At 48.3% G+C, this 25,139-nt stretch overlaps 1 protein-coding gene across 6 annotated transcripts in view; it reads right to left on the bottom strand.

Annotated features, from left to right (window-relative positions):
* The window catches only part of EFR3B (EFR3 homolog B), a 121,878-nt gene that overhangs the window by 51,533 nt on the left and 45,206 nt on the right, over positions 1 to 25,139 (bottom strand). For 4 of the 6 annotated variants that reach the window (XM_028725271.2, XM_028725266.2, XM_077925366.1 and 1 more), the window contains exon 2: positions 4,510 to 4,586. In XM_028725271.2, the coding sequence (XP_028581104.1) occupies positions 4,510 to 4,586 (77 nt within the window). Of the gene's footprint in view, positions 1 to 4,509; positions 4,587 to 12,605; positions 12,744 to 25,139 lie in introns of those variants that run through there. The other 2 variants (XM_028725268.2, XM_028725269.2) reach the window with 2 other exon arrangements.

Below are 25,139 nucleotides of genomic sequence, written 5' to 3'. Positions count from 1 at the left end.
AGAAAACAACCTTTCTCCCTCCTCTATATGACATCCTTTTATATATTTGAACATGGCTATCATATCACCCCTTAACCTCCTCTTCTCCAGGCTAAACATGCCCAGCTCCCTTAGCCGTTCCTCATAAGGCATCGTTTCCAGGCCTTTGACCATTTTGGTTGGCCTCCTCTGGACACGTTCCAGTTTGCCAGTGTCCTTCTTGAACTGTGGTGCCCAGAACTGGACACAATACTCCAGGTGAGGTCTGACCAGAGCAGAATACAGTGGCACTATTACTTCCCTTGATCTAGATGCTATACTCCTATTGATGCAGCCCAGAATTGCATTGGCTTTTTTAGCTGCCGCGTCACACTGTTGGCTCATGTCAAGTTTGTGGTCAACCAAGACTCCTAGATCCTTTTCACATGTACTGCTCTCAAGCCAGGTGTCCCCCATCTTGTATTTGTGCCTCTCATTTTTTTTGCCCAAGTGCAATACTTTACATTTCTCCCTGTTAAAGTTCATCTTGTTTGTTTTGGCCCAGTTCTCTAATCTGTCAAGGTTGTTTTGAAGTGTGATCCTGTCCTCTGGGGTGTTAGCCACCCCTCCCAGTTTGGTGTCATCTGCAAATTTGATCAGGATGCCCTTGAGTCCATCATCCAAGTCGTTGATAAAGATGTTGAATAAGACCGGGCCCAAGACAGAACCCTGTGGCACCCCACTAGTCACTCTTCTCCAGGATGAAGAGGAACCATTGATGAGCACCCTTTGGGTTCGGTCAGTCAGCCAGTTACAAATCCACTGAGTGGTAGCATAGTCAAGTCCGCATTTTACCAGCTTCTTTACAAGAATATCATGGGGCACCTTGTCGAATGCCTTGCCATGTAATATGTCTTGCCAGAGTGGTGCATGCTCTGGTTATCTCCCGCTTGGACTACTGCCATGCGCTCTACATGGGGCTACCTTTGAAGGGACCTGGAAACTACAACTAATCCAGAATGCAGCAGCTAGACTGGTGACTGGGAGCGGCCGCTGAGACCACATAACACCGGTCTTGAAAGACCTACACTGGCTCCCAGTACAATTCAAAGTGTTGGTGCTGACCTTTAAAGCCCTAAATGGCCTCGGCTCAGTATACCTGAAGGAGCATCTCCATCCCCATCATTCTGCCAGGACACTGAGGTCCAGCGCCGAGGGCCTTCTGGCGGTTCCCTCCCTGCGAGAAGCCAAGTTACAGGGAACCAGGCAGAGGGCCTTCTCAGTGGTGGCACCCGCCCTGTGGAACACCCTCCCATCAGATGTCAAAGAGAACAACAACTACCAGACTTTTAGAAGACATCTGGAGGCAGCCCTGTTTAGGGAAGTTTTTAATGTTTAATAGGTTATTGTATTTAGTGTTTTGTTGGAAGCCGCCCAGAGTGGCTGGGGAAACCCAGCCAGATGGGCAGGGTATAAATAATAAATTATTATTATTATTATTATTATTATTATTATTATTATTATTATTGTTATTATTGATAGGAATTGCATTAAACTGTAATTATGGAACGTTCTTAATATGTAGTCAGTAGTTCATTGTTTGATTAAAGTCTATAGTGTCCCCCAAAGTAACAGAAGTCTGGAGGGAGAAACAACGGGAACCAAAATGCATTAAATGGGGGGGGGGAGTTTGTATAAAAATGCATACCTTTGTGAAAATAATGTACATAAATGCATTACTTTAGAGGAAATTTCCCCCCTTCCCCCCAAAACTCCTACCCCACAAAGTTTGGACACGATGAGCTGAACTGAAGATTAGAAAAATAACAAAAATGAGGAAAACGAGAATTGACAGATTCCTCTATCCTCCTACCTTTTGCAATCACGTATCCTTCACTCTTAAAAAAAACAGGATGCATCCCCCATTCCCGGAAAAGATAACCCTTAATTTGGCAGCACTTTTGGATCTCTACCTCCTGTGCTTTGCCTTTCAGTTCGGAAGGAAGTCAGGAAGAAAGTTTCAGGGAGATGTGGGGGGGGGGGGAAGAGAAGACATATGGAAGGAGGTGTGAAAACAGCCCTCCCCGTTTGGCAATGAGCTGCCTGTTAGAATTCCTGCTCTGTGATTGCAGTCATGGGACTTTTGTCTTTCCCATGACGTGATATGTTTTGACTCCACAGAGTGGGAAGTGATGGAGACAGGATGTTTCTGTTACTGTGTTCCGTGAAGTGGGACTATTGTCCTTTGTCCTTTTTCTCTTTGCTGTCTGATGCTAGAGAGAGAGGGAGTCATGTTGCAGTGCTCCGTGTGTGTTTATATGTAAATAAAGTAGATTAGCCAAAATGCTGAGTTGCTGAGATCTGTTACGCAACTGTGAAAACTTTGCGGATCCCTTAATGTGCCGGTGTCTGTTGGCGTCGGTCGCTGTGATGTTCGGGCAGAAGAAAGCTTTTGAAGCTCCCAAAAAAAATGACCAGGAGGGAGGGAACATGCCAGTCGGGCATATGTCTCTGCCAGGGTCCTACTCGAGTGTAAGACGAGCTCCTGACAGAAGGAGCAGGGTATGTTTAGCCTGGGAAAGAGGAGACACAGGAGATAGGATAGCCATCTCCAAGAATCTCAAGGGCTGTCACATGGAAGAGCAAACAAGCTTATTTTCTCCTGCTCCGGAGGGTAGGACTCGAACCCATGGCTTCAAGTAGCAAGAAAGGAGATTCTGACTAAACATTCACATTGTGTGACTGCAGAAATGGATAAAAGCCCCCCATCCTAACAATGACTATCATCAGTGCAGGTAAGATTTTTTTTATTTTATTTTTTATTTTTATCATCTACAATACTGTCTTATTTATTTTACAGTACAGAGCATTGATTATTGCTTTCATTTTATGGATCAATGGTCTTGTTAGATAGTAAAATTCATGTTAAATTGCTGTTTTAGGGGTTGTTTTTAAAAGTCTGGAATGGATTAATCCGTTTTGCATTACTTTCAATGGGAAAGCGTGCCTTGGTTTTGGAACGCTTTGGCTTTGGAACAGACTTCCGGAACGGATTAAGTTTGAGAACCAAGGTACCACTGTAACTTGAAGCCATGGGTTCGAGTCCTACCCTCCAGAGCAGCAGAATGCAAGCTTGCCCCTTCTTCCATGCGACAGCCCTTGAGATATTGGAAGATGGCTATCATAGCTCCTCTCAGTCTCCTCTTTTCCAGGCTAAAACATATCCAACTCCTTCAACCATTCCTCATCATGCTTGCATCACCAGCTCCCTCAAGTGTTCCTTGTAAGGATTGGTTTCCAGACCCTTTGACTGGCTTTGGTTGGGGGAACATGATGATTTCTGCTTTAGGGAACAACCCTTAATCACTCACCATCAGAGGCAAGTCCCCGATGAACCCTATGAGGTTTACTCCCATGGGACAAACTAAACGCAACATCAATCAGTTAGTTTGCCCTTAAGCTCCAATTGTTTCTTGTGGGTCCCAGCTTGGAACCCGCATTGCAGGGGGTTGGACTTGATGTCCTTTGGAGTCCCTTCTAACTTTACAATTCTATGATTCTATGACCACAGTAGGGGGCAAAAAGATAAAATCCTCTTCAGTGCTACCCCAGGGCTCTGTTCTGGATTGTACTCTCCCCTCACCCGCTCCACCCAGGCAATGACTGCAACTAGAATCCGCCCCTCAAGGGGAAGCGATGAGATTTGTGGGATGTGAAACACAAGAGCAGTCAAGTACAACATTCCTAGAGTGAACATGCTTACACATGGGGAGGAATGTTTGTCCAGCCAGCAGGTAAACTTCCTGTTTCCTTCTGGGCTGGGACAGACTTCCTCTGCATGTGACTAGAGGTGGGTGTGGCCTCACCTGTGCAGGTAACAACAAAAGCACAGGGCAGGGCAGCCATCTCTCTCTCTCTTTTTGACCACATGCATTGAAGAAGCAACATCTGCTTAGCCTAAGATTCTCTCTTGACCTCTAGCCAAGAGAAGACAAAAGGGACTGTTTCCTTATGAGATAGTTTCCAGGTGTATGTTACTTTTCTAAGCTAAGTCTGCCTTCTGGGATCCGATTGTGAACAGAATGTGAGTGAGTAAACTCTTTTTATACTTTTATAGAAGACTGTGTCATGTCTTATCTTTTCTGAGGGAATAAGGGGAAAACACCAGAACAGTTATTATAGAGGCTTTAGCGAGCCTGAGCAAACACATCTACTGTGAGTTTAAAAAAGGGGAATGTTACTCTGCTAAATTGTGAGCTTGTTTACACAAGTTGGAAAGGCTATAACTGAACAATATATCCTCTCCTGCATCCCTGAACATTCCCATAAGATTTGCATCACTTGCGGTCCAGCCCAGGAAATTTGCACCGGTCAGGCTGCCCTTTGCAGTATTGATCTTGACCTAAAGAATTTGGATGCTCTGTGCAGAATCCGCATTCCTGGGAGGGCGAGGAGGGAAGGATGTCAACACACACACACACACACACACACACACACACACACACAAACACAACAACTCTGAGTTGGGCTGAGCAGAGAAGGCATGTTTACCTCTGGATCCTCGGGGAAAATGTTGTCAACCAGCCTCTTGTAACGAGGGCGCAAAGCTCCACAACAGCCGCAGACACCTGGAAGAGAAGAGGAAACCATGAGGACGTCAGAAAGAGCCTCCTGTTCTCACAGCGGCCAACCAGATGCCAGTGAGGAACCAGCAAGCAGGATTCGAACACAAGAGCCCTCTTCCCCCTCTGCAGTTTCCAGAAGCGTTGCAGCTTCAAACTGCGGAATAAGATCATAGACACCCATAGCCCGCTCCACCTCCATGAATTTCTCCACCTCTCTTTTAATGCCATCTAGGTTGAGCCTCTAGGGCTTGCCGATCAGAAGGTCAGCGGTTCGAATCCCCGCGACGGGGTGGCTCCCGTTGCTCGGTCCCTGCTCCTGCCAACCTAGCAGTTCGAAAGCACACCAGTGCAAGTAGATAAATAGGTACCGCTCCGGCGGGAAGGTAAATGGCGTTTCCGTGCGCTGCTCTGGTTCACCAGAAGCGGCTTAGTCATGCGGGGCACATGACCTGGAAGCTGTACGCCGGCTCCCTCGGTCAATAAAGCGAAATGAGCGCCGCAACCCCAGAGTCATCCACGACTGGACCTAATGGTCAGGGGTCCCTTTACCCTTTACCTTAGGTTGATAGCCTGAGACCTTTGGGTATAGGGCGGTTTAGAAATAGAATAAATAATAATAAAGTAAATAAATAATGTCCATCTCTGCTTATTGTGGGAGGGAGTTCCACAGTTTAACTACATGTTTCAAGAAGGACTATTTTGAATCCTGCTTGCGGGTTTCACCTAAGAGTCACCTGGCCGGCTGCTGGGGGAAGAGGATTCCAGAGTAAATAGACCACTCGCCCGATCCGTTCTTTAAGTTCCAGGCTGGGCTGAGGTGGGGAGCAGAGGAGGAAAAGATTTCAGGGACAGAGAAATGCGAGCCTTGCTCCAGACAAGGCAGCACAAATGCTCTTTATCGGTTGGAGGCCATGACTCACAGGGGCGAAAAACGCCCCGGCAACCTTTCACGAGCGAGAAGACAAGGAAAGGGATGGCGCCTTCATCACTCAGAACTGGACCAGATGTAGCCCTAGGATAAGAGGCTGGAGGGAGTCGTTCGACAGCGGCAGAGAGACGCCTTGCTTTTTCTTTGCTGCGGGGCATTTCACGACCTTGTGGAGGTAAGCCCTGAGCTACCCAAGGTAAAGTTTTGCTTGCCATACTGTGCCACCCCACCCTATCTCGGTCACACTCTGTGCCACACGCTCCATCCCATTCAGTCCGGCTTGCTCAGCCAAGGAGATGCAGAGTTCCCCAAATCATGGCCGAACCCCGCAGGTGGAGAGAGAAAACGGAAGCCTGAGCTGGTCTCCGTTCTCTCAAATAAGCAGCTCCAGAGTCAGTGGCATAGCATGGGTTGCCAGTGCACGCATCAAGGCACAAAAGAAGGGGCTCCCTGCTCCCTGGGAGATGCTCAAGCCGTGTGTTCTGCTTGTTGCTAGGCCAGGAAAGGAAGCCACCTCCCTCCCAGTCTTGACACACCTTCAGAACCTCTGTAGCCCAGTGGCGTAGCGTGGATTGCGCTCTTAAGAATTTTGTGCCTGGGGCAATTGCCCCTGCAACCCCCTGCCAGCGCTACACCACTGTCCACAGCCACTCCTCAAAGCACACAAACTTCAGTGCAGGGGTGGGGTTTTTTTTTCCATCAACGAGGGCCGCATTCTTTTTCGGGTGACCTTGTGGGGGCCATGCGTCAGTGCTGGGTGGGGCCAGGGGCAAAAGTGGGCGGAGCATCACACACAAAATTCGCCGTTTCAAAGCAAGGTAGCTTCTGCTCTTTCTCTCTCTCACACACACATATCTTCCATGCAGGTGAGCAAAACGCGTTGTCTGAGTTCAAGGGCAAATTCCAGTCGGGCAAAGACATTCAAGGAGGATGAAGATCAGGGCATGGCCTGGTTAGAGTTCCAGGGGCCAGGCAGAGAAGCCTAGAGGGCCACACGTGGTCCCAAGCCCGAGGTTTCCCACACCTGCAAAATTTAGCCTTTCCCTCCTATTCCTCCAGTGCAACATCCCAGGAAACAAGGAGGGCCAGGTTAAGCTGTGTACCGGAAGGGGCAATAATAATTTAATAATGATAATTTTATTATTTACAACCTGCCCATCTGGCTGGGACTCCCCAGCCACTCTGGGCAGCTTACAGCGTACTTAAATCCCCAAAGCACCCCTCTTTTCAACCCTGTAATTCAGGGGTGGCTAGCCTGTGCCCCTCCAGACATTTCTTGGGCTGCTATTCCATCAGCCCCTGTTGGCACAGCTAAGACCAGGGCCTGATGGGAGTTGTAGTCCCAGCAAAGCCTGGAGGACCACAGATGGTCTCCAGGCTCTGATCGAATTCCCTCTGTCCTTCAGGTCACGGCCTAATATAGCACAGAGTGGGCTTAAGTCCGTTGAAATGGGTGGTTTTAAGAAGGAAGAAATGGATGCAGTGAGAGATTTTACTTTCTTGGGCTCCATGATCACTGCAGATGGGGACAGCAGTCACGAAATTAAAAGACACCTGCTTCTAGGGAGAAAAGTGATGACAAAGCTAGACAGCATCTTACAAAGCAGAGGCATCACCTTGCCAACAAAGGTCCGTATAGTTCAAGCTATGGTTTTCCCAGTAGTGATGTATGGAAGTGAGAGCTGGACCATCAAGAAGGCTGATCGCCGAAGAATTGATGCTTTTGAATTCTGGTGCTGGAGGAGACTCTTGAGAGTCCCATGGACTGCAAGAAGATCAAACCGATCCATTCTGAAGGAAACCAGCCCTGAGTGCTCACTGGAAGGACAGATCCTGAAGCTGAGGCTCCAATCCTTTGGCCACCTCATGAGAAGAGAAGACTCCCTGGAAAAGACCCTGATGTTGGGAAAGATGGAGGGCTCAAGGAGAAGGGGACGACAGAGGACAAGATGGTGGGACAGTGCTCTCGAAGCTACCAGCATGAGTTTGACCAAACCGCGGGAGGCAGTGGAAGACAGGCGGGCCTGGCGTGCTCTGGTCCATGGGGTCACGAAGAGTCGGACATGACTAAACAACTAAACAACAACAACAAGTAGGTTTGAGTCCTCTGCATTGAACTGCAGCCTCTGCAATTGCTGTTCCCTGGTTCAATATTTCCCCCCCTCCTATGATTGATCGACACAATTACTCTAAACTTCTCCCCCTCGCCTCTGGCTCCTTCCTCAAAGTGAGCAATTGATTCTTCTCCTTCAACACAAAGTGCCTTGCACCTAACCTCCTAATGAAATCTCCATTCCTATCCGCAACAGAATCTCGCCTCTCGTGATCTCTTAAAGCCGCCTCATTATCGCAGATGCCAGACTAATGTTAAGTTGATCCCATTTCTAATGTGAAAACATGATGAGCTCTCTTGCAGGGCTCCAGAAATTCAGGTCCGAATGCACTGAGCTGGGATAGCTCAGTTGGTAGACCATGAGATTCTTAATCTCAGGGATGTGGGTCTGAGCCCCACGCAGGGGGTCAGACTAGACAACCCTTGGGGTCCCTTCCAACTCTCCAATTCAGAACAAATCCCATTGATTCAGCCGGAATCACTCCCAGATGCGTCTGCAAAAAGATTATTATTATTACTACTACTCAAGGCAGCTTATGCAGATTAAAACAACCCAGATGGAACACAAAGAGCTAAACACGTACAGAAGATGGTTGTTAAAAAGCAATCAAGCTCTAATGGAATTAAAGAAATACAAAAACCAAATCTGTTAAAATGAAGAGTTACCCTTCTGCAGGGAGAGGTCCCTGCCAGTCTCTCCTGGGGGTCTAGCCTCCTCTTCAGATGCTGTTCTGGGGGGTGTCCCTGAGTTTCTAGGGGGCCTGATCCACCACAGAAGAGGAGTTACATGGCAGAAGGCTGACATGGTGCCAATATGGACTCTCCTCCACTGGAGATTTTAAAGCAGAGTTTGGATGGCCCTCTGTCAGGGATTCTTTAGTTGAGATTCCTGCATTGCAGGGGGTTGGACTAGATGACCCTCAGGTGTCCCTTGCAACTCTATGGTTCTACAAATATGATTGGGCAAAAAGGGGAGGGGGAGAGAGAGAGAGCTTCACACAGCAGCCCAGAGAGATTCTCCTGCGAGATCTTGCCAGCCCCCTCACACATTCGCACCTCCAGACACTTCAACACTGTGATAGGAATTTTGAGGTCTTAGATATATGGTAATGTTCATAAGTGTACCAACCAAGCATGTACATAGATCAGCACAGGAAGACCGACCTGAAACCATTTTGATTCCCAAACTGACCAAATGTTTTCCCTGCAAGGGAGGGGGGGGGGTCAGAGAGCCTTCCCATTGTCTCAGGAATTGAGTAATCAGCATTTTAATGGGTGACAGACTATCAGGAAAGGCACGCAAATAATGGGTGACTATCAGGAAAGACCGGGATGCGGGTGGCGCTGTGGGTAAAAGCCTCAGCGCCTAGGGCTTGCCAATCGAAAGGTCGGCGGTTCGAATCCCCGCAGCGGGGTGCGCTCCCATTGTTCAGTCCCAGCGCCTGCCAACCTAGCAGTTCGAAAGCACTCCAGGGTGCAAGTAGATAAATAGGGACTGCTTTATAGCGGGAAGGTAAACGGCGTTTCCGTGTGCGGCTCTGGCTCGCCAGAGCAGCGATGTCACGCTGGCCACGTGACCCGGAAGTGTCTCCGGACAGTGCTGGCCCCCGGCCTCTTAAGTGAGATGGGCGCACAACCCTAGAGTCTGTCAAGACTGGCCCGTACGGGCAGGGGTACCTTTACCTTTACCTATCAGGAAAGACAATCAGATAACCTGCTAGACAGGAGGTAAACAATGCACTCAGATTTCTGTTGTAGACCGCCCTTTCTGTGATGTAGGTATGATGTATCTGGGGGTGCTCTTGATCTACAGGGTGGCAATTTCAAAAGTCCATATAGGGCCTTGCGCGCTATTGTTCTGGGTTCCTCCTCCTTTCCTGCGGGTGAGGGGAGCACCCTGTTGCAACAGATCAATAAAGATCAGGCTTCCTAGCTGCTTTGCTTCTCAATATTCTCTGGTTGGCCTCTGTTATCTTCTCCTACCAATAGGGAACCTACGTAAAGACTCTATATGGGCTCTTGGAAAGGGAAAAGGGCAATTTTTGTTTACAACAACATGCAGACAAGCTGGCCACCCACCCCTCACCAGAGGCAAATTCGTTTTAAATTCCCCCACAAATTCGCTCCCTATATCCCTGCGGCCTCTGCCTGAAATTTGCGCCAGAAATGAATGATGCAACAGCATTTAATGTCTCTCCTCCTCTGCCCTATCCAAAGCACAGGTGACCCCCTGAGCTGAACCCCTGCGGGGGCAAAAGGGAACCATGGACCCTTCCTTGTGGGGTAATATGCCAGGCTGTGGGGAGCGGTGATGGAGGCTGACAGATTGCTTTATTCCTTCCTCCAAGGGGCAGGGAAGGATTCCCCCAACGTGGGGGAAGAAAGGAGGAGAATGAGGAAACTGGCGCCTTGCCAAGGAGGATATTTGCATAATAAGACCTGGCTTTCATCTCATCCTCTCCCTCTCCGTGTTCAGCACACTTTGCAAACATTAACTGATTAATCTTCACAACACGGCCCCTCCCTGGGTTAAACATCCCCCCTTTCTTTAAATGAATAAAAAAATACAGTTGGGTGAAAAAGAAAAGCTTTGCTCCATCCATCGCTTTGCCAGATCAGACTAAAGTTCTGGCTAGCCCACCATCCTGATCTCCGAACAGGGGCTTCCAGGAAACTCACCGATGAGGAGCAAAGAATTTTTTTCAAGCCACACTGCCCTTGAAGCTGGAGGTTCCATTCTTAGCGATCACAGAACATAAGGAGAAACTGCTGGATCAGGCCAATGGCCCAACTAGCTGAGCATCCCCTTCCAACAGTGGCTGACCGGATGCCGGCGGGAAAACCGCAACCAGGATTTGAACACAAGACCCCTCTTCCCTGTTGCGGGAATTTATGCATAGGTTGGGGGGGGGGAGGTTGCCCCTCCAGCAGATATCATGCACATGCAGCCCACTACCAAAACCAGCACAATCGCTTTTGTGACTTTTGTGATTTGTCCCCACTTCATCACAGTTTCTTCCTGTCTATTCAACGGGCCTCTGCTGCACGAATGTAAGAATTCGCTGATAAATGTATCTGTGTACTGGCTCACTGGGAAAACTTCAGAAATTCATATAGACAGGTGAGCTCAGCTACTCAGCAGCCCCTCTGCCTGAGGGGATGAAGAAAAAAGGGTGTGATTAACTTGGCTGGGAAATAGGGCAATGTAAATTCCGTATCTCTTTTGTTACACTTAATGGGTTTTTGGTGGAGGGCAAGGGGAACCATGGGGCAGGGTCCAGGATGCTCAGATTACTGCTACCAGACCTCCCCTTTCATGATGTAACCGTGATGTATGAGTGTAACATGGGGATTAGTAAAGGTAAAGGGACCCCTGACCATTAGGTCCAGTCGTGGCCGACTCTGGGGTTGCAGCACTCATCTCGCTTTATAGACCGAGGGAACCAGCATACAGCTTCCGGGTCATGTGGCCAGCATGACTAAGGCGTTTCTGGCTAACCAGAGCAGCGCATGGAAACGCCATTTACCTTCCCGCCAGAGCGGTACCTATTTATCTACTTGCACTTTGTCGTGCTTTTGAACTGCAAGGTTGGCAGGAGCAGGGACTGAGCAATGGGAGCTCACCCCGTCGCAGGGATTCGAACCGCCAACCTTCCGATCAGCAAGTCCTAAGCTCTGTGGTTTAACCCACAGCGCCACCCGCGTCCCTTTTAGTCAGCTGCTTATTGTAAGGTCTTTATTCCTCATGCAAGCAAGTTTGGAGGGGGGGTTTACATCAAAATACCAGTCGATACTTTCTCTTCTCATTTAAACTGGATTAAAGTTGCAAACCATACACAGAGAACCCCACTTGCACTGTTGCAACAACCCACTTGTAAATTAAGTGCCTATCTCGAAACCTGCAGGGTTTGCAAGGCACCATCCGCTGGGAGATTTTCCTGCACAAGCCCTGCTCAAACTACTATTATTTTCTATCCTGCCTTCTTCCTGGAACGGGACTCAAGGTGGCTTGCACAAATTAAAGCAAGCCCCACAAAATGCAAAGAGCTAATAGCATATAAAAGAGAATCGTTAAGAAAGTAATGAAACTGTAATAAACTATATAAAACAATTTAATAAAAATCAAATTGTTGTGAGGGACCCCATTGGTTTTCTATTCCAACCCTCTAAAATGCAGGATAATAAAAGCAAATATTGAGAATCAACAACAGCATTGCTCTATTCAAGAGCCCTTCCCTTAAAAAAAGTCAGTTTCCCCAAAGGCCTTTCAGAATAAAACGCTAGCTTTAATTGTGGGAATAGATAGCTCAGTTGGTAAGAGTATGGTGCTGATAACGCCAAGGTTGCAGGTTCGATTCCCCGTATGGGACAGCTGCATATTTCTGCATCGCAGGGGGTTGGACTAGATGATCCCACAGGGTCCCTTCCAACTCCACAATTCTAGGATTCAATAAAATGCACTCCTGGCAAGTGCAGAGACCTGGGCATCCAGGCTCAGAGCTGAGTCCAGGATCACATCACAGCCAACTTTTCCCTTTTCTTGCGAGGAATCCTATTCGGAATAAGGGAATTTCCCTTAAAAAAAGGAAAAAGTTGACAGCTATGCATCCAAACTACAAAACTGATTCTTCAAGCGAATCCCCGTTCTGCTTTCCAAACGACACAGAGCCCCTCGGTCCCGTCTGGACGAAGTTCACCCTTATCCAGTCCGTTACCGATGAACAGGAGCGGGGCAAGACGCACCCCTGGCGGATCGTGCCCCTTTTTGCATCCCTTGCCCATGTCCCACAGAGGAAAAGTGTCCCCAACCATTGTCAGACGCGCTCTCTTCTCAGTGAGAGACACCAAGGAGGCAAAGCAATGCTGAGAGCTGCAAGGAGACAGTTTTTAAAAAGCAAAACCCAGGAGGAAAAGGCGAAGGGAGTCTATGCAAATGAAAGACCCCCCCCCCCCCAAAGAAATTCAGCGCAGCGTTTCCAACCTCCCAGCCCCGGTTTACTTGCGGCCTCCATCTGCTCCGCCGGGATCATGTATCTGGCGACAGCCAAAGTCCAGCCCTTTGTCTCCGTGACAAAGACTTGAGCCAACTCGAGATGGAGACGGAAGAGGAGCCGTCAGCAAGCCCGGCCCAGCCCAGGCTGTGATACGCTGTGCCAATGGCCGGCAAGACCACAGCCGGCGGCTGATGCTCCCTTGCAAGGACCTCTCGCCTCCCGGCTGGGTCTCTGCTTCCGGCAGGGAAAAGCTTCTATCCATGCTCATGCACACTTCGGCAGTCCTATGCCAAAGCTCAACAACTTTAGCCAAACCGCCCCCCCCCCCCAAAAAAACTTTTGTGTCTAGATTTTCAGTTTATGGAATACAGCGGTACCTCGGGTTACAGACGCTTCAGGTTACAGACGCCGCTAACCCAGAAATAGTACCTCGGGTTAAGAACTTTGCTTCAGGATGAGAATAGAAATCGTGCTCCGGCGGCGTGGCAGCAGCAGGAAGCCCCATTAGCTAAAGTGGTGCTTCAGGTTAAGAACAGTTTCAGGTTAAGAACGGACCTCCGGAACGAATTAAGCTCTTAACCCGAGGTACCACTGTATGGCAATCCTAGCACAATACAGGATAATGCTAGTTTTGTTTTGTATTTCAGGTCTTCTCTCTCTCTTTGTCTGCCAAGATTCAGGTAGGTTGCCGTGTTGGTCTGACGCAGTCGAAATAAAAAATAAATGAATAAAAATTGTCCAGTAGCACCTTAGAGACCAACTAAGTTTGTTCTAGGATGCAGGTGGCGCTGTGGTCTAAACACTGAGCCTAGGACTTGCTGATTGGAAGGTTGACGGTTCGAATCCCCGTGACGGGGTGAGCTCCCGTTACTCGATCCCTGCTCCTGCCAACCTAGCAGTTTGAAAGCACGTCAAAGTGCAAGTAGATAAATAGGTACCACTCCAGTGGGAAGGTAAACGGCGTTTCCGTGTGCTGCTCTGGTTCGCCAGAAGCGGCTTAGTCATGCTGGCTGGCTGTACACTGGCTCCCTTGGCCAGCAAAGTGAGATGAGTGTTGCAACCCCACAGTCGTCCGCTACTGGACCTAATGGCCAGGGGTACCTTTACCTTTTAAGTTTGTTCTGGATATAAATTTTCATTTGCATGCACACTTCTTCAGGTACCAAATTAGGATTCTATTCAAATGCATGTATTTGAAGGGGGGGGGGGCTGAAAGGTCATGTATTTAAGCTCTGGGTAGCCAAACACAGACAGACTCACAAATTCATGCGTGTAACAATTTCCAGAGGGGCCATCCTGTGAGGCTGCAATAGATTGTAATGGATTGTTTTGGTCACTTCAGTGCCAGATGGGAAAATAAAGAGGCTGTTTACCTTCATGCCCCAGTGGTACCTATTTATCTACTTGCACTGGCGTGCTTTCAAACTGCTAGGTTGGATGTTGGAATGAAGTTATATGGCTATAGTAGAAAGGTTATAAGGAACTAAGTATAAATAGATTAATAGAACATTAAAGGGAAAAATAAGGTTAGTTTGTGTTAAGATAATTATAGGATAGAAAACAGGGGAAGATGGAAAGGAATTGCTGAAATAATTAATAGAAGTGGAATACAAAAAGGGAGGTGTGAGGAGGTCATTGAAATATGTGAAAGAAAGATAAGATATTGAATTTTTTCCCTTTTTTATGTGTTTTTAAATTGTTTTTGTTTTGTCTTGTTAGTTTAATGTTTTAGTGTTATGTAGTGTTTTTGTATTGTAATGTACTGTTTTTTCTTTGTTTTCCCCCCTTCTTTTTGTAGTGTTTAAATTGTTGTAAAAGTAATAAATATTATTAAAAAAAACAACAAAAAACAAACTGCTAGGTTGGCAGGAGCAGGGACTGAGCAACGGGAGCTCACTCCGTCTCGGGGATTCGAACCGCCGACCTTCTGATCGGCAAGCCCAAGAGGCTCAGTAGTTTAGACCACAACGCCACCCGCATCCTCAACAGAGGGGTAACTAGCCCCCAGAGGTGATGTCTTGACTATCCCTGTATGATGGCTCTGTTCTCCCCTTTACAATCGATTCTGAATATTAGTTGCTGGAAATCACAGAAGGGAGTGTGTTCGAATCCTGCTTGCTGGTTTCCCACAGGTTTCCCACAGTGTGAGAACAGGAGGCCAGACTAGAGGGGCCATTGGCCTAATCCAGTAGGCGCTTCTCATGTCCTTATGCCTTCCTGCCCAGGGAGGTTGGGAATCGAGGGAGGTGTCCTCCATTCTCCCCACACAAAGCCATCAGCCTGGCAAGATACATTGCTCCCTCGCCAGTCCCATCGGGGCTCATTAAGAGGCTGGTTTTGTTTTGTTTTTTTCTCTTCCAATGACAATCCACCCCACCCCCCACCCCCGCTTTCCCCATCTAGACCTAAATCCCTGCAGACAGAAGCAGATCCCTCCTCCTCCCCTGCTTTGACAAAGAAAGGGGCCTCCCGCAGAGTGAGGCGGCCCCCACCATCTGTCATTTCTTAAAAACCACCAGAAAAGGCCCTGAGTGCGAATTTCCCCTTTAAGACACGCAGAACTGCTGGATCTCTCAGCAATCACTTAGCTACAGAACCTGAATCTCTTTCTTGTTCTCCCTTTGGCAGAGATGTAAACACAGCCAGGTTTGGCTTCGAACACGCACTGCAAACAGGTTTCCGTCAGGAACAGATGGAGTCTGTACCGTCAGTTAACTTCACCAAGATGATTTGCTTAATGGAAGCTTAGAGAGGCTTCGCGCTGCTGGAAGCTTTGCAAAAGCAAGCCGAGAGGGGGGTGTTACTCTCCTGGACTAAATCAGGAGGGGGGCACTGACCCCCACCCTACAGACTAGGGCTCTGCGATAGATTGATAGATTGTCCAAAACTGGTTTGAAGTCCATATTGTGATATCGGTTTCATAATTTTTGACCTGGCAATATATTGAAAATCATGATGAGTGTGTGCTATGCAAAAATCACAAGGAGGGAAAAGCTATGAAGCCTGCCAATGCCTCTTCATGTTGTTGTTGTTTAGTCATTTAGTCATGTGCGACTCTTCGTGACCCCCTGGACAAGAGCACGCCAGGCACTCCTGTCTTCCACTGCCTCCCGCAGTTTGGTCAAACTCATGCTGGTAGCTTCGAGAACACCGTCCAACCATCTTGTCCTCTGTTGTCCCCTTCTCCTTGCGCCCTCCATCTTTCCCAACATCAGGGACTTTTCCAGGGAGTCTTCTCCTGAGGTGGCCAAAGTCTTGGAGCCTCAGCTTCAGGATCTGTCCTTCCAGTGAGCACTCAGGGCTGATTTCCTTCAGAATGGAGAGATTGGATCTTTTTGCAGTCCGTGGGACTCTCAAGAGTCTCCTCCAGCACCAGAATTCAAAAGCATCAATTCTTCTTTATGGTCCAGCTCTCACTTCCATACATCACTACTGGGAAAACCATAGCTTGAACTATACGGACCTTTGTTGGCAAGGTGATGTCTCTGCTTTTTAAGATGCTGTCTAGGTTTGTCATTGCTTTCCTCCCAAGGAGCAGGCGTCTTTTAATTTTGTGACTGCTGTCACCATCTGCAGTGATCATGGAGCCCAAGAAAGTAAAAACTCTCATAGCCTCTTCACAGCTCCATCCTTATTTGTGATATATATTTGTGCATTGCAGGGGGTTGGACTAGATGACCCTCGGGTCCTTTCCAACTCTACAATTCTATATCAGTATATCACGATGTTTAGTTGGTGATCTATTGTGATGTTGAAAACCATATATTTCCAAGCCTTACTACCGACCCATCCAGCCTGCTTGGTGCCAAAGCCATTGTGCTAACTTTCATCATCATCATCCATAACATTTATATACTGCTTAACCTGCAAAATCCCATAGCGGTTTACGTAAAATGCAGCTAGATGATTTAAAAATGCAAGATGCATGTACAACATTAAAAGCCAACACTACAAAGAAACTGGTGAGTAAAACAGAGAAGCCATCGATAAAACACTCAGTTATATATTGATAAAACAGGACAAAGTGGTGGATTTTACAAAGTATATACACAAAGTATCAAATGTGATGACAGTAATAATAATACAGTGGTACCTCGGGTTACATACGCTTCAGGTTGCATACGCTTCAGGTTACAGACTCCGCTAACCCTGAAATAGTGCTTCCGGTTAAGAACTTTGCTTCAGGATGAGAACAGAAATCGTGCTCCGGCGGCGCGGCAGCAGCAGGAGGCCCCATTAGCTAAAGTGGTGCTTCGGGTTAAGAACAGTTTCAGGTTAAGTATGAACCTCCGGAATGAATAAAGTACTTAACCCGAGGTACCACTGTACAACAAAACACCACCACCACAAACTGGCTTATAAGTATAAAACCAATTTTACTAGAGTAATAACTAGAATAGAGATAGACTTGTAACTGTTCAAACAACAAACATACTAAGGTGCCATGTGCGAGACAAAGCCTGGAGATACTGTAAACACGGAGTGGATAAATGTGCAACTCTATCTTAACAAGTTACATGTGCAGTAAACGTTATACAGACTGGATAAATGAACTGTTCAACAAGTAGCATCAGTCCAGTCACAGGACGGCAACCCCGTGCCGCCACAACGGCAAGGGTAGCACACTGGAGAATATGAAAAAGTTTTCCAAAGCTGTTTTTCAAAGATTGAGCTGGATGAGATGTTCTTCAATGGGTCTTGAGCTGGAAACAGGTCTCCCTTTGCCCACTTGCGCTATTCTCAACAGGGTGGCAGCTTTGATTTGCCTTCCCGCAACTGATAAATGCATACGGCTTTGTGTTTCCAACTTGAGACCCATTGAAGAACATCTCATCCAGCTCAACGGTGAATTTTACAAGCCTGGGAATAGATGGGTCTTTAGGACGTGTTCGAAGCTCGCCATACTTTTTGCCTCCTGAACAGCACATGGAAGGGTCTCTGAGCTTGTTGACTGGGACAGAAAAGAGTCCAGCAATAGCTGGAGCGTCCCAGGTCCCCATCCCTGGTTTAAAAGAGTAACCCTTCAAGCAGGATTTTGGGGTCTCTCCGGCAGGGCCTGCTCTGTGGAACCCCTCCACCTGGAGAAGGCGGGCTTGGAGTTATGATACGATACGATGATACGATACGATAATCTTTAATGTCATTGTCCCATACAGAACAACCAAATTGGGGGGGGGGGGGGAGATACATAAGATATTCAAAACCAACAAGCCTGCTACCCCAGCTATCCCAGCCTGGTTAGCCCCCTAAAAACTCTGATACCCCATTTTTAAAATACAATACACTCCCATAGAGACTCCTTACACTGCATTTAAAAAGTGTTGGTGCTGACCTTTAAAGCCTTAAATAGCCTCAGTCCTGTATACCTGAAGGAGTGTCTCCACCCCCATCATTCAGCCCGGACACTGAGATCCAGTGCCAAGGGCTTTCTGGCGGTTCCCTCATTGTGAGAAGTGAGGTTACAGGGAACCAGACAGAGGGCCTTCTCGGTAGTGGCGCCCGCCCTGTGGAACACCCTCCCTTCAGATGTGAAGGAAATAAGCAGCTATCTTATCTTTAGAAGACATCTGAAGGCAGCCCTGTTTAGGGAAGTTCTTAATATTTAATGCTGTACTGTTTTTAACACTCGATTGGAAGCCGCCCAGAGTGGCTGGGGAAACTCAGCCAGATGGGCGGGGTATAAATAATATATTATTGTTATTGTTATTGTTATTATTAAACCAAAATCGCATTTGGATAGAAACTGTTTCTCAGGTGGCTAGTCCTAGTCTTTATAACCCTGTACCTTCTTCCAGAAGGCAGAAGCTGAAAGAGATCATTTCCGGGGTGCGCACTATCCTCTCTCTTTCCCCCGCAGGGGAACCGAAATAGCGGGAGAAAGAAAGAAGTCGGCTCCATTCGCTGCAAATGTCAGAGCCTCGCAATTTGAGCATCCACCATGAAAACTGAAGGAGGAATGTACCTCTGGAGAGGTGGACCACTTTCCAGCACCACGCCAGTCTGGTGCCGCAAGGGTCGGCCATGGAGACAGCCACGTGAAAAGGATCAGCCATGCTCTTTGCCCATGCCAGGAGACAGACCAGGGGATTGGGGTGGGTTTCTGATTCTCTGCTATGCGCTGCTCCTAGCTAAGAAATGCAATTGCAGGTGTGAGAAAACCTGGCTTGGTGTATAGCAGGGCTTTTTGCACCTGCTGGGAATTGTGCCAGGAAAGAGGGAGAGAGAGAGAGAGAGAGAGAGAGAGAGAGAGAGAGAATATCTTTGTCATCTCCAGGGACTGCTCTCCCCAGAAGATGGAAATAAAGTGCAGCTTCTGCCAGGCTGCCACAAGAGTCTCTGCTGAGTCACAGGGATGCTGAGGTTGGAAAAATGGATCCCTTTGTGTCTTGGGCAGTGGAGGCTGAGTTGTGGGTGCGAGGTGCTGGTTACGAGGAGGGCTTTAAGGTTAATCACCCAGGCGATGTTCAAGATCAGAGGTGAAGCGCAGAAGAACTATGCTGCTTTCTACCTGAGTCAATGAGGTCTGCATTGAAGGCAGGCAGGAAAAAGCAGAGTTAACAAACATTCCCTTCTCCTTGCACTGTGTATGTGTGTGTGTGGGGGGGGGGGAATGTTGCTGGGCAGAACAGCCTCTCTCAGAAACAAAGACCCATGGAAAGCAGCTCCAACCACATGGAGCATCTTTCAACAGCATGATGAGCGCGTGGCGAGGAAGCCAGCCTTTGACAGCCTGGTGCCCTCCAAATGTGTTGGACTGTAATTCCCATCGGTCCCAGGAAGGACTACACTTACGTAGGGGGGGAAATCAGAGGCACAAATGTGGGGTGTGAAACACAAGAGCACTCAAGTCCAACAGTCCTAGAGTGAACATGTTTACACATGGGGAGGAATGTTTGTCCAGCCAACAGGTAAACTTCCTGTTTCCTTCCTTCTGGGCTGGGACAGACTTCCTCTGCATGTGACTAGAGGTCGGTGTGGCCTCACCTGTGCAGGTAACGACAAAAGCACAGGGCAGGGCAGCCATCTTTCTCTCTTTGACTACATGCATCGAAGAAGCAACATCTTCTTAGCCAAAGATGCCTCAGCCAAGAGAGGACAAAGGGACTGTCTCCTTATGAGATAGTTTCCAAGTGTATGTAACTTTTCTAAGCTAAGTCTGCCTTCTGGGATCCTATTGTGAACAGAATGATATGTGAGTAAACCTTTTTATCCTTTTATAGAAGACTGTGTCGTGTCTTATCTTTTATGAGGGAATAAGGGGAAAATACCAGAACAGTTATTATAGAGGTTTAGCGAGCCTGAGCAAATGCATCCGCTGTGAGTTTAAAAAGAGGAATGTCACTCTGCTAAATTGTGAACTTGTTTACACAAGTTGGAAAGGCTATAATCAAACAATATATCCTCTCCTGCATCCCTGAATATTCCAACAACAAATATAGGATGGAGGACATCTGGCAGTGCGTGTGAAAAGAATCTAGGGGTCTTAGTGGACCACAAGCTGAACAACAGTCAACAATGTGATGCAGCAGCAAAAAAAGCTAACACTATTCTAGGCTGCATCAACAGAAGTCTGGTGTTCAGATCAAGGGAAGTCATGGTACCGCTCTAGTCTGCCTTGGACAGATCACATCTGGAATGCTGTGTCCAATTCTGAGCACCCCAGTTTAAGACCAGTGTATGTATTGGCAAGGCAGCTACGCCAATGGCTCTCCTCTCTGAAAGGGTATGGAAGAATGTGAAGCCGACATCCAGTACCAAGATGAAGGTCCACCAGGATTGTGTGTTGAGCACCCTGCTTTGTGGAAAGGAGTTTAAGGATATTGACACACGTCTCAAAGAGGTTTGACAATCACTTATTATGCGAAGTGTCTTCACCCCCATCGTTCAGCCCGGAAACAGAGGTCCGGCTCCAAGGGCCTTCTGGCAGTTCCCTCCCTGCGAGAAGTGAGGTTACAGGGAACCAGGCAGAGGGCCTTCTCGGTAGTGGCGCCCGCCCTGTGGAACGCCCTCCCTTCAGAAGTCAAGGAAATAAACAACTATCTGACTTTTAGAAGACATCTGAAGGCAGCCTTGTTTAGGGAAGTTTTTAATGACTGAACTTTTAATGTATTTTTAATCTTTTGTTGGAAGGCGCCCAGAGTGGCTGGGGAAACCTAGCTAGATGGGTGGGGTATTATTATTTTTATTATTAATTTATATCCAGTTTTTCCCCTGACAGGGACTCAAGGCGACTTGCAGATAAAATAGAAACAGCTAAAAACTGGGGGGATGACAATAAAAACAATTAAACATTCATATACAGTGGTACCTCTTAATTTGTTCCAGAGGTCTGTTCTTAACCTGAAACTGTTCTTAACCTGAAGCACCACTTTAGCTAATGGGGCCTCCTGCTGCCGCCGTGCTGCCGGAACATGATTTCTGTTCTCATCCTGAAGCAAAGTTCTTAACCCTAGGTATTATTTCTGGGTTAGCGGAGTCTGTAACTTGAAGCGTCTGTAACCCGAGGTACCACTGTATATATAACCCCCCGCACACAAACACTAATAATTACAATGAAAACATCACAGCACCAGTCATGTCCTTAAAAACCCCATTCCCGGAGAACTCTGGGAATTGTAGCTCTGTGTGTGTGTGGGAAATAGGGAATCTCTTAACAACGGGCAACACTCTTATTAAACTACGTTTCCAGAGATTTTTTGGTGGCGGTGAGAGCCATGGTGCTTTAAAGTGATATGGTATGGGGCTGTGAGGCGAGGTGAGGCGACTGCCTCGGGTGGCAGCATTGGCAGGGGCAGCGGACCCAGACTCCAATGGGGCCACCTAGATCAGTGTTTCCCAACCTTTTTTGGGCAAAGGCACACTTGTTTGATGAAAAAAATATTGAGGCACACCACCATTACAGCCCCGTGACGTCAGCGCGCAGCGTCACGCCGGGAGGGACGCACGAAAGTGTAACTTTCAATTTTTTTCCCTCCCCCTTGCCGGGGAACCTCCAAGCTTTGGGGGTGGGGGGGGGGGAGGAGGCAGCAAAGCGAGGGACTGAGGGACCCTAACCCTAACCCTAACCCTAACCCTCACCGATCACCCGGGAAAGCATGCGAACGAGGAGCCCCCGTGTCCTGCTCCTGGCAGCGGACGGCACAAAGCGAGGAGGCCTGGACAAGGCAGCACGCTCCCCGCTCTCGCTGCATCGGGGCTTTTCTCCTCCAGGCCGCTTTCGAAGTCCCCTTCTCCGCTCCCAAGAGCCGGAGCCGCTGCTTCCAGGCCCTGTCCGAGCCCCGACTTGTGGCCTCACTTCGAGGAGCGCCTGTTGCTGGGGACGGGGCTGCATCCCCCTCAGCCGCCGCCTCGCTTCCTTCCAGGAGACCCGACGGCTCCCCCTCTCCCGCTCGCCCTCCTGCGCCCGTAGCAGACCGAGACCTCCCCGCCCCCGCCCGGCTCGGCCCTACCTGGGCGCCTCCAAGCCCGGCCGGCTCCGCGTCGCGCTCCACGCCGGGCAGCTGCAGCAGGGGCTGCGCGGGGGCGCGCGGCGGCCCGGCTGAGCGTGCCCCGGAGCCGCCGCGCCGTCGCTCGCGAGTCCCTCCGAGAGCCCGCGGGACTGACTCCGGAGTCGCGAGACGGCGCGTCGCCCAGGGAAGGGGCGGCTTCCCACAAGCACGACGACCGAAAAGAGCCCAGCAGAGCGCGCGCCCCAGAGGACTTGGGGGGGGGGTCTGTAGGGCATCAGTGGCCCCCAGAATTCTGCCCGCCCCTCGCCCCATTTGATCCAGATTTACCCTCTGGGGAGAGCGAGCCCCGGCCCAGCAGGGGGCGCCCTCGCTCCGTCCTCCGGGAAGCAAACGCCCTCGCCCGCCTCCCTCCAGGCAACATCTCGCGGCACACCAGGCAACATCTCGCGGCACACCAGGCAACATCTCGCGGCACACTAGTGTGCCGCGGAACACCGGTTGGGAAACACTGACCTAGATGCTTTCCACACAAATCACGACCTAGCGTTGAAGTTAGTTCGTTTCTCTTTATTCCCCCCCCCCCCATCTGTCAAGATACTCCACTTTCAATCAATGGACGTCTCAAACAGTTTCTGTCCCGACACCCCGTCCCCAGGTATGGGATGGTGGAAACTTATATTCCTTTTCTCACTTCCTGCAGGATTAAACAGTCAAATCCCCCCCCCCCTTTTCTCCTGCTTCCAAGGGGGTTTTGTTGGTTATGGGTGCAGGAAATTTCCAACTTCAAAAGAACTTTTTAGGCTATTAGGTTGCAAGGTCTTTGCTTCAATCTGTATACAAGAACGGGAGGCGGACTTCCTGTTTACACCTTCCCGCTTCGTGCCTAATTCATAAATTTGCAGATTCTTAATCCGAATTCTCCGTTTTTACTCACGGGTACTTGATTTAGAGTCCAAATGTTATCAGGAAAAAGTCAGCGCTCTCCAGCGATGGCTGCGTGGCTTCCCTCCATGGAAATAGCAATCAGTTTGATGCACCGCGCTGCTCACCCTACTTCACTCCGGAGCCCCAAAAATGGGTTTCCTCATGAGTAGGGGAGGCGCTCTTGGTGCTCTGCCGAACCCCACGTTCCCAGGCTTCCTCCACCTGGGATTTCTAGTGGGCCCCCACCTTCGCTGCGGCGGGAAGCCCCAATTTCCACGGAGCCCGTTCCTCCGGTTGGAGGAACTCCGCCATTCGCCGATGGCGCTAACCCGGAAGTTCCCTCATCCTATTGTTGCACCCTCTGATTTCTCTTTTAACAGGATCCACGCCTATCCAAACCTCTTCTTGGGGGAAGGAAGCCCCAAAATGGGACCCGTCCTCTTTGCCCCTGGCTCTGCAGTCTGAAATTGTACCAGCCAGGCAACAAACAAATAATAAATTGGCTCCTGTTCCTGATCAGTTCTGAATATCAGCTGAATATGCCGCCTGGCAGAGCTGCCAAGACTCATTTAGAACATGAAAATACATTTAAGGTGTTGATTATAATACCTTAATGGCTCATGCAGGCATCAAAGCGGCTAAATAAAGGTTGCAATCCCGACTGGCAGTGGTTAAAGATGAATTACTGTAATTATCCTCTATTAGATCAATTTCCTCAGCTCCAAAAGTCCTGCTTCGGTGTTTTTGAGCTGTCTTGTTTGTTTGCCAGCAAGGCGCGAGAGAGCTGACCTGCCGCCTCATCCGGGTTATCCAAAAGTTGGCAGGTTCAAGACAGTGCAGTGCGTTGTTCAACTACGGAACTCCTTGCCACAGTAAATGGCCACCAACCTGGCCTAAAAGAGAATTAGACAAATTCATGTCTGAATGAGGATTGGACGTATTCGCCCAAGGGACTTAAGAAAGTTCAGCCCGGACTTCCTTCTGGCTGTTGTTTCACCAAAAAATGGAGTTTGGCACTCACCTAGTCCTAGTCTAATTAATTACTGAATATTGCTTCATTTGATATAAGTTGCTTATTCTAAAGTTATTGTGACTTTTTATATTGCATCAGATTGCTGCTATTAATGTTTGATGTTTTTTTATTATTTTTATGTGTGTTGGAAGCCACCCAGAGTGGCTGGGGTATAAATAAAAATAAATATTATTATTAAAAACCTCAGCATCTCTCTTGCACAAGCAGAGCACTTGCTCTCCTCTCTATTTAAATCTCCCTTTGTGTAGAGATTTTCAAAAGGGATACATGACAGATCTGAAGAATCATGAATTGTGCAGGCTCTTTATGTTAGCCAGATTTAATATGTTTCCCTCGATGATAGTGAGAGGAAGATATTTAGCTCTCCCAGAATCAGACCGTCTCTGCAAATGTAGTAAACAGGAACCTGGTACTTTGGAGCATATTTTCTTTTCGTGTGATTTTGGCATTTATGCCAGAAGACAATTATTAGAGGCCTTACGACTCAATAGGCTGATTTCTATGATACCAATGGTTTAGGACCCTGCTTTCGGACAGGAATGATCAAATTACTTTAATAGTGGCTGAATTTTTGAGTGCTGTCCATGTAGAAAGACCGGGCAATTATAAAGAGATTTAGTGGTTCTTAACTGATCGGTGATGTGGTAGTGTTGTATTGTATTATTTATGCAAACTGATTTCCTCTGGAGTTAAAGATCTGACTGGGACAAACCTTGTTATGCTGAGTTCGTATTTTGCGCAATTTGTATACGGTGTCTGTTTGATAATGTGTGGTTTGCTACGCCTAATAAAGGATATTTGATTTGATCTCTCTTGCACAAACTGTGCATCCTCCAGCAAGGGGAAGCCAGCCAGCTTTTTGGGCAAGTCTGTCCCCCTGTCAAGCAGCTCTTGCTATTAGGCAGTCAAAAAAGCAGAGACATCACCTTGCCAACAAAGGACCGCATAGTTAAAGCTCTGGTTTTCCCATTAGTGATGTATGGAAGTGAGAGCTGGACCATAAAGAAGGCTGATCGCCCAAGAATGGATGCTTTTGAATTATGGTGCTGGAGGAGACTCTTGTGAATCCCATGGACTGCAAGAAGATCAAACTTCTCCATTCTGAAGGAAATCAG

The sequence above is a fragment of the Podarcis muralis genome, chromosome 3, assembly GCF_964188315.1.
Source record: "Podarcis muralis chromosome 3, rPodMur119.hap1.1, whole genome shotgun sequence".
In the NCBI taxonomy this organism is placed as follows: domain Eukaryota; kingdom Metazoa; phylum Chordata; class Lepidosauria; order Squamata; family Lacertidae; genus Podarcis; species Podarcis muralis.
The sequence above is the reverse complement of the archived record's forward strand: the minus strand, read 5'-3'. Positions and strand labels throughout refer to the sequence as shown.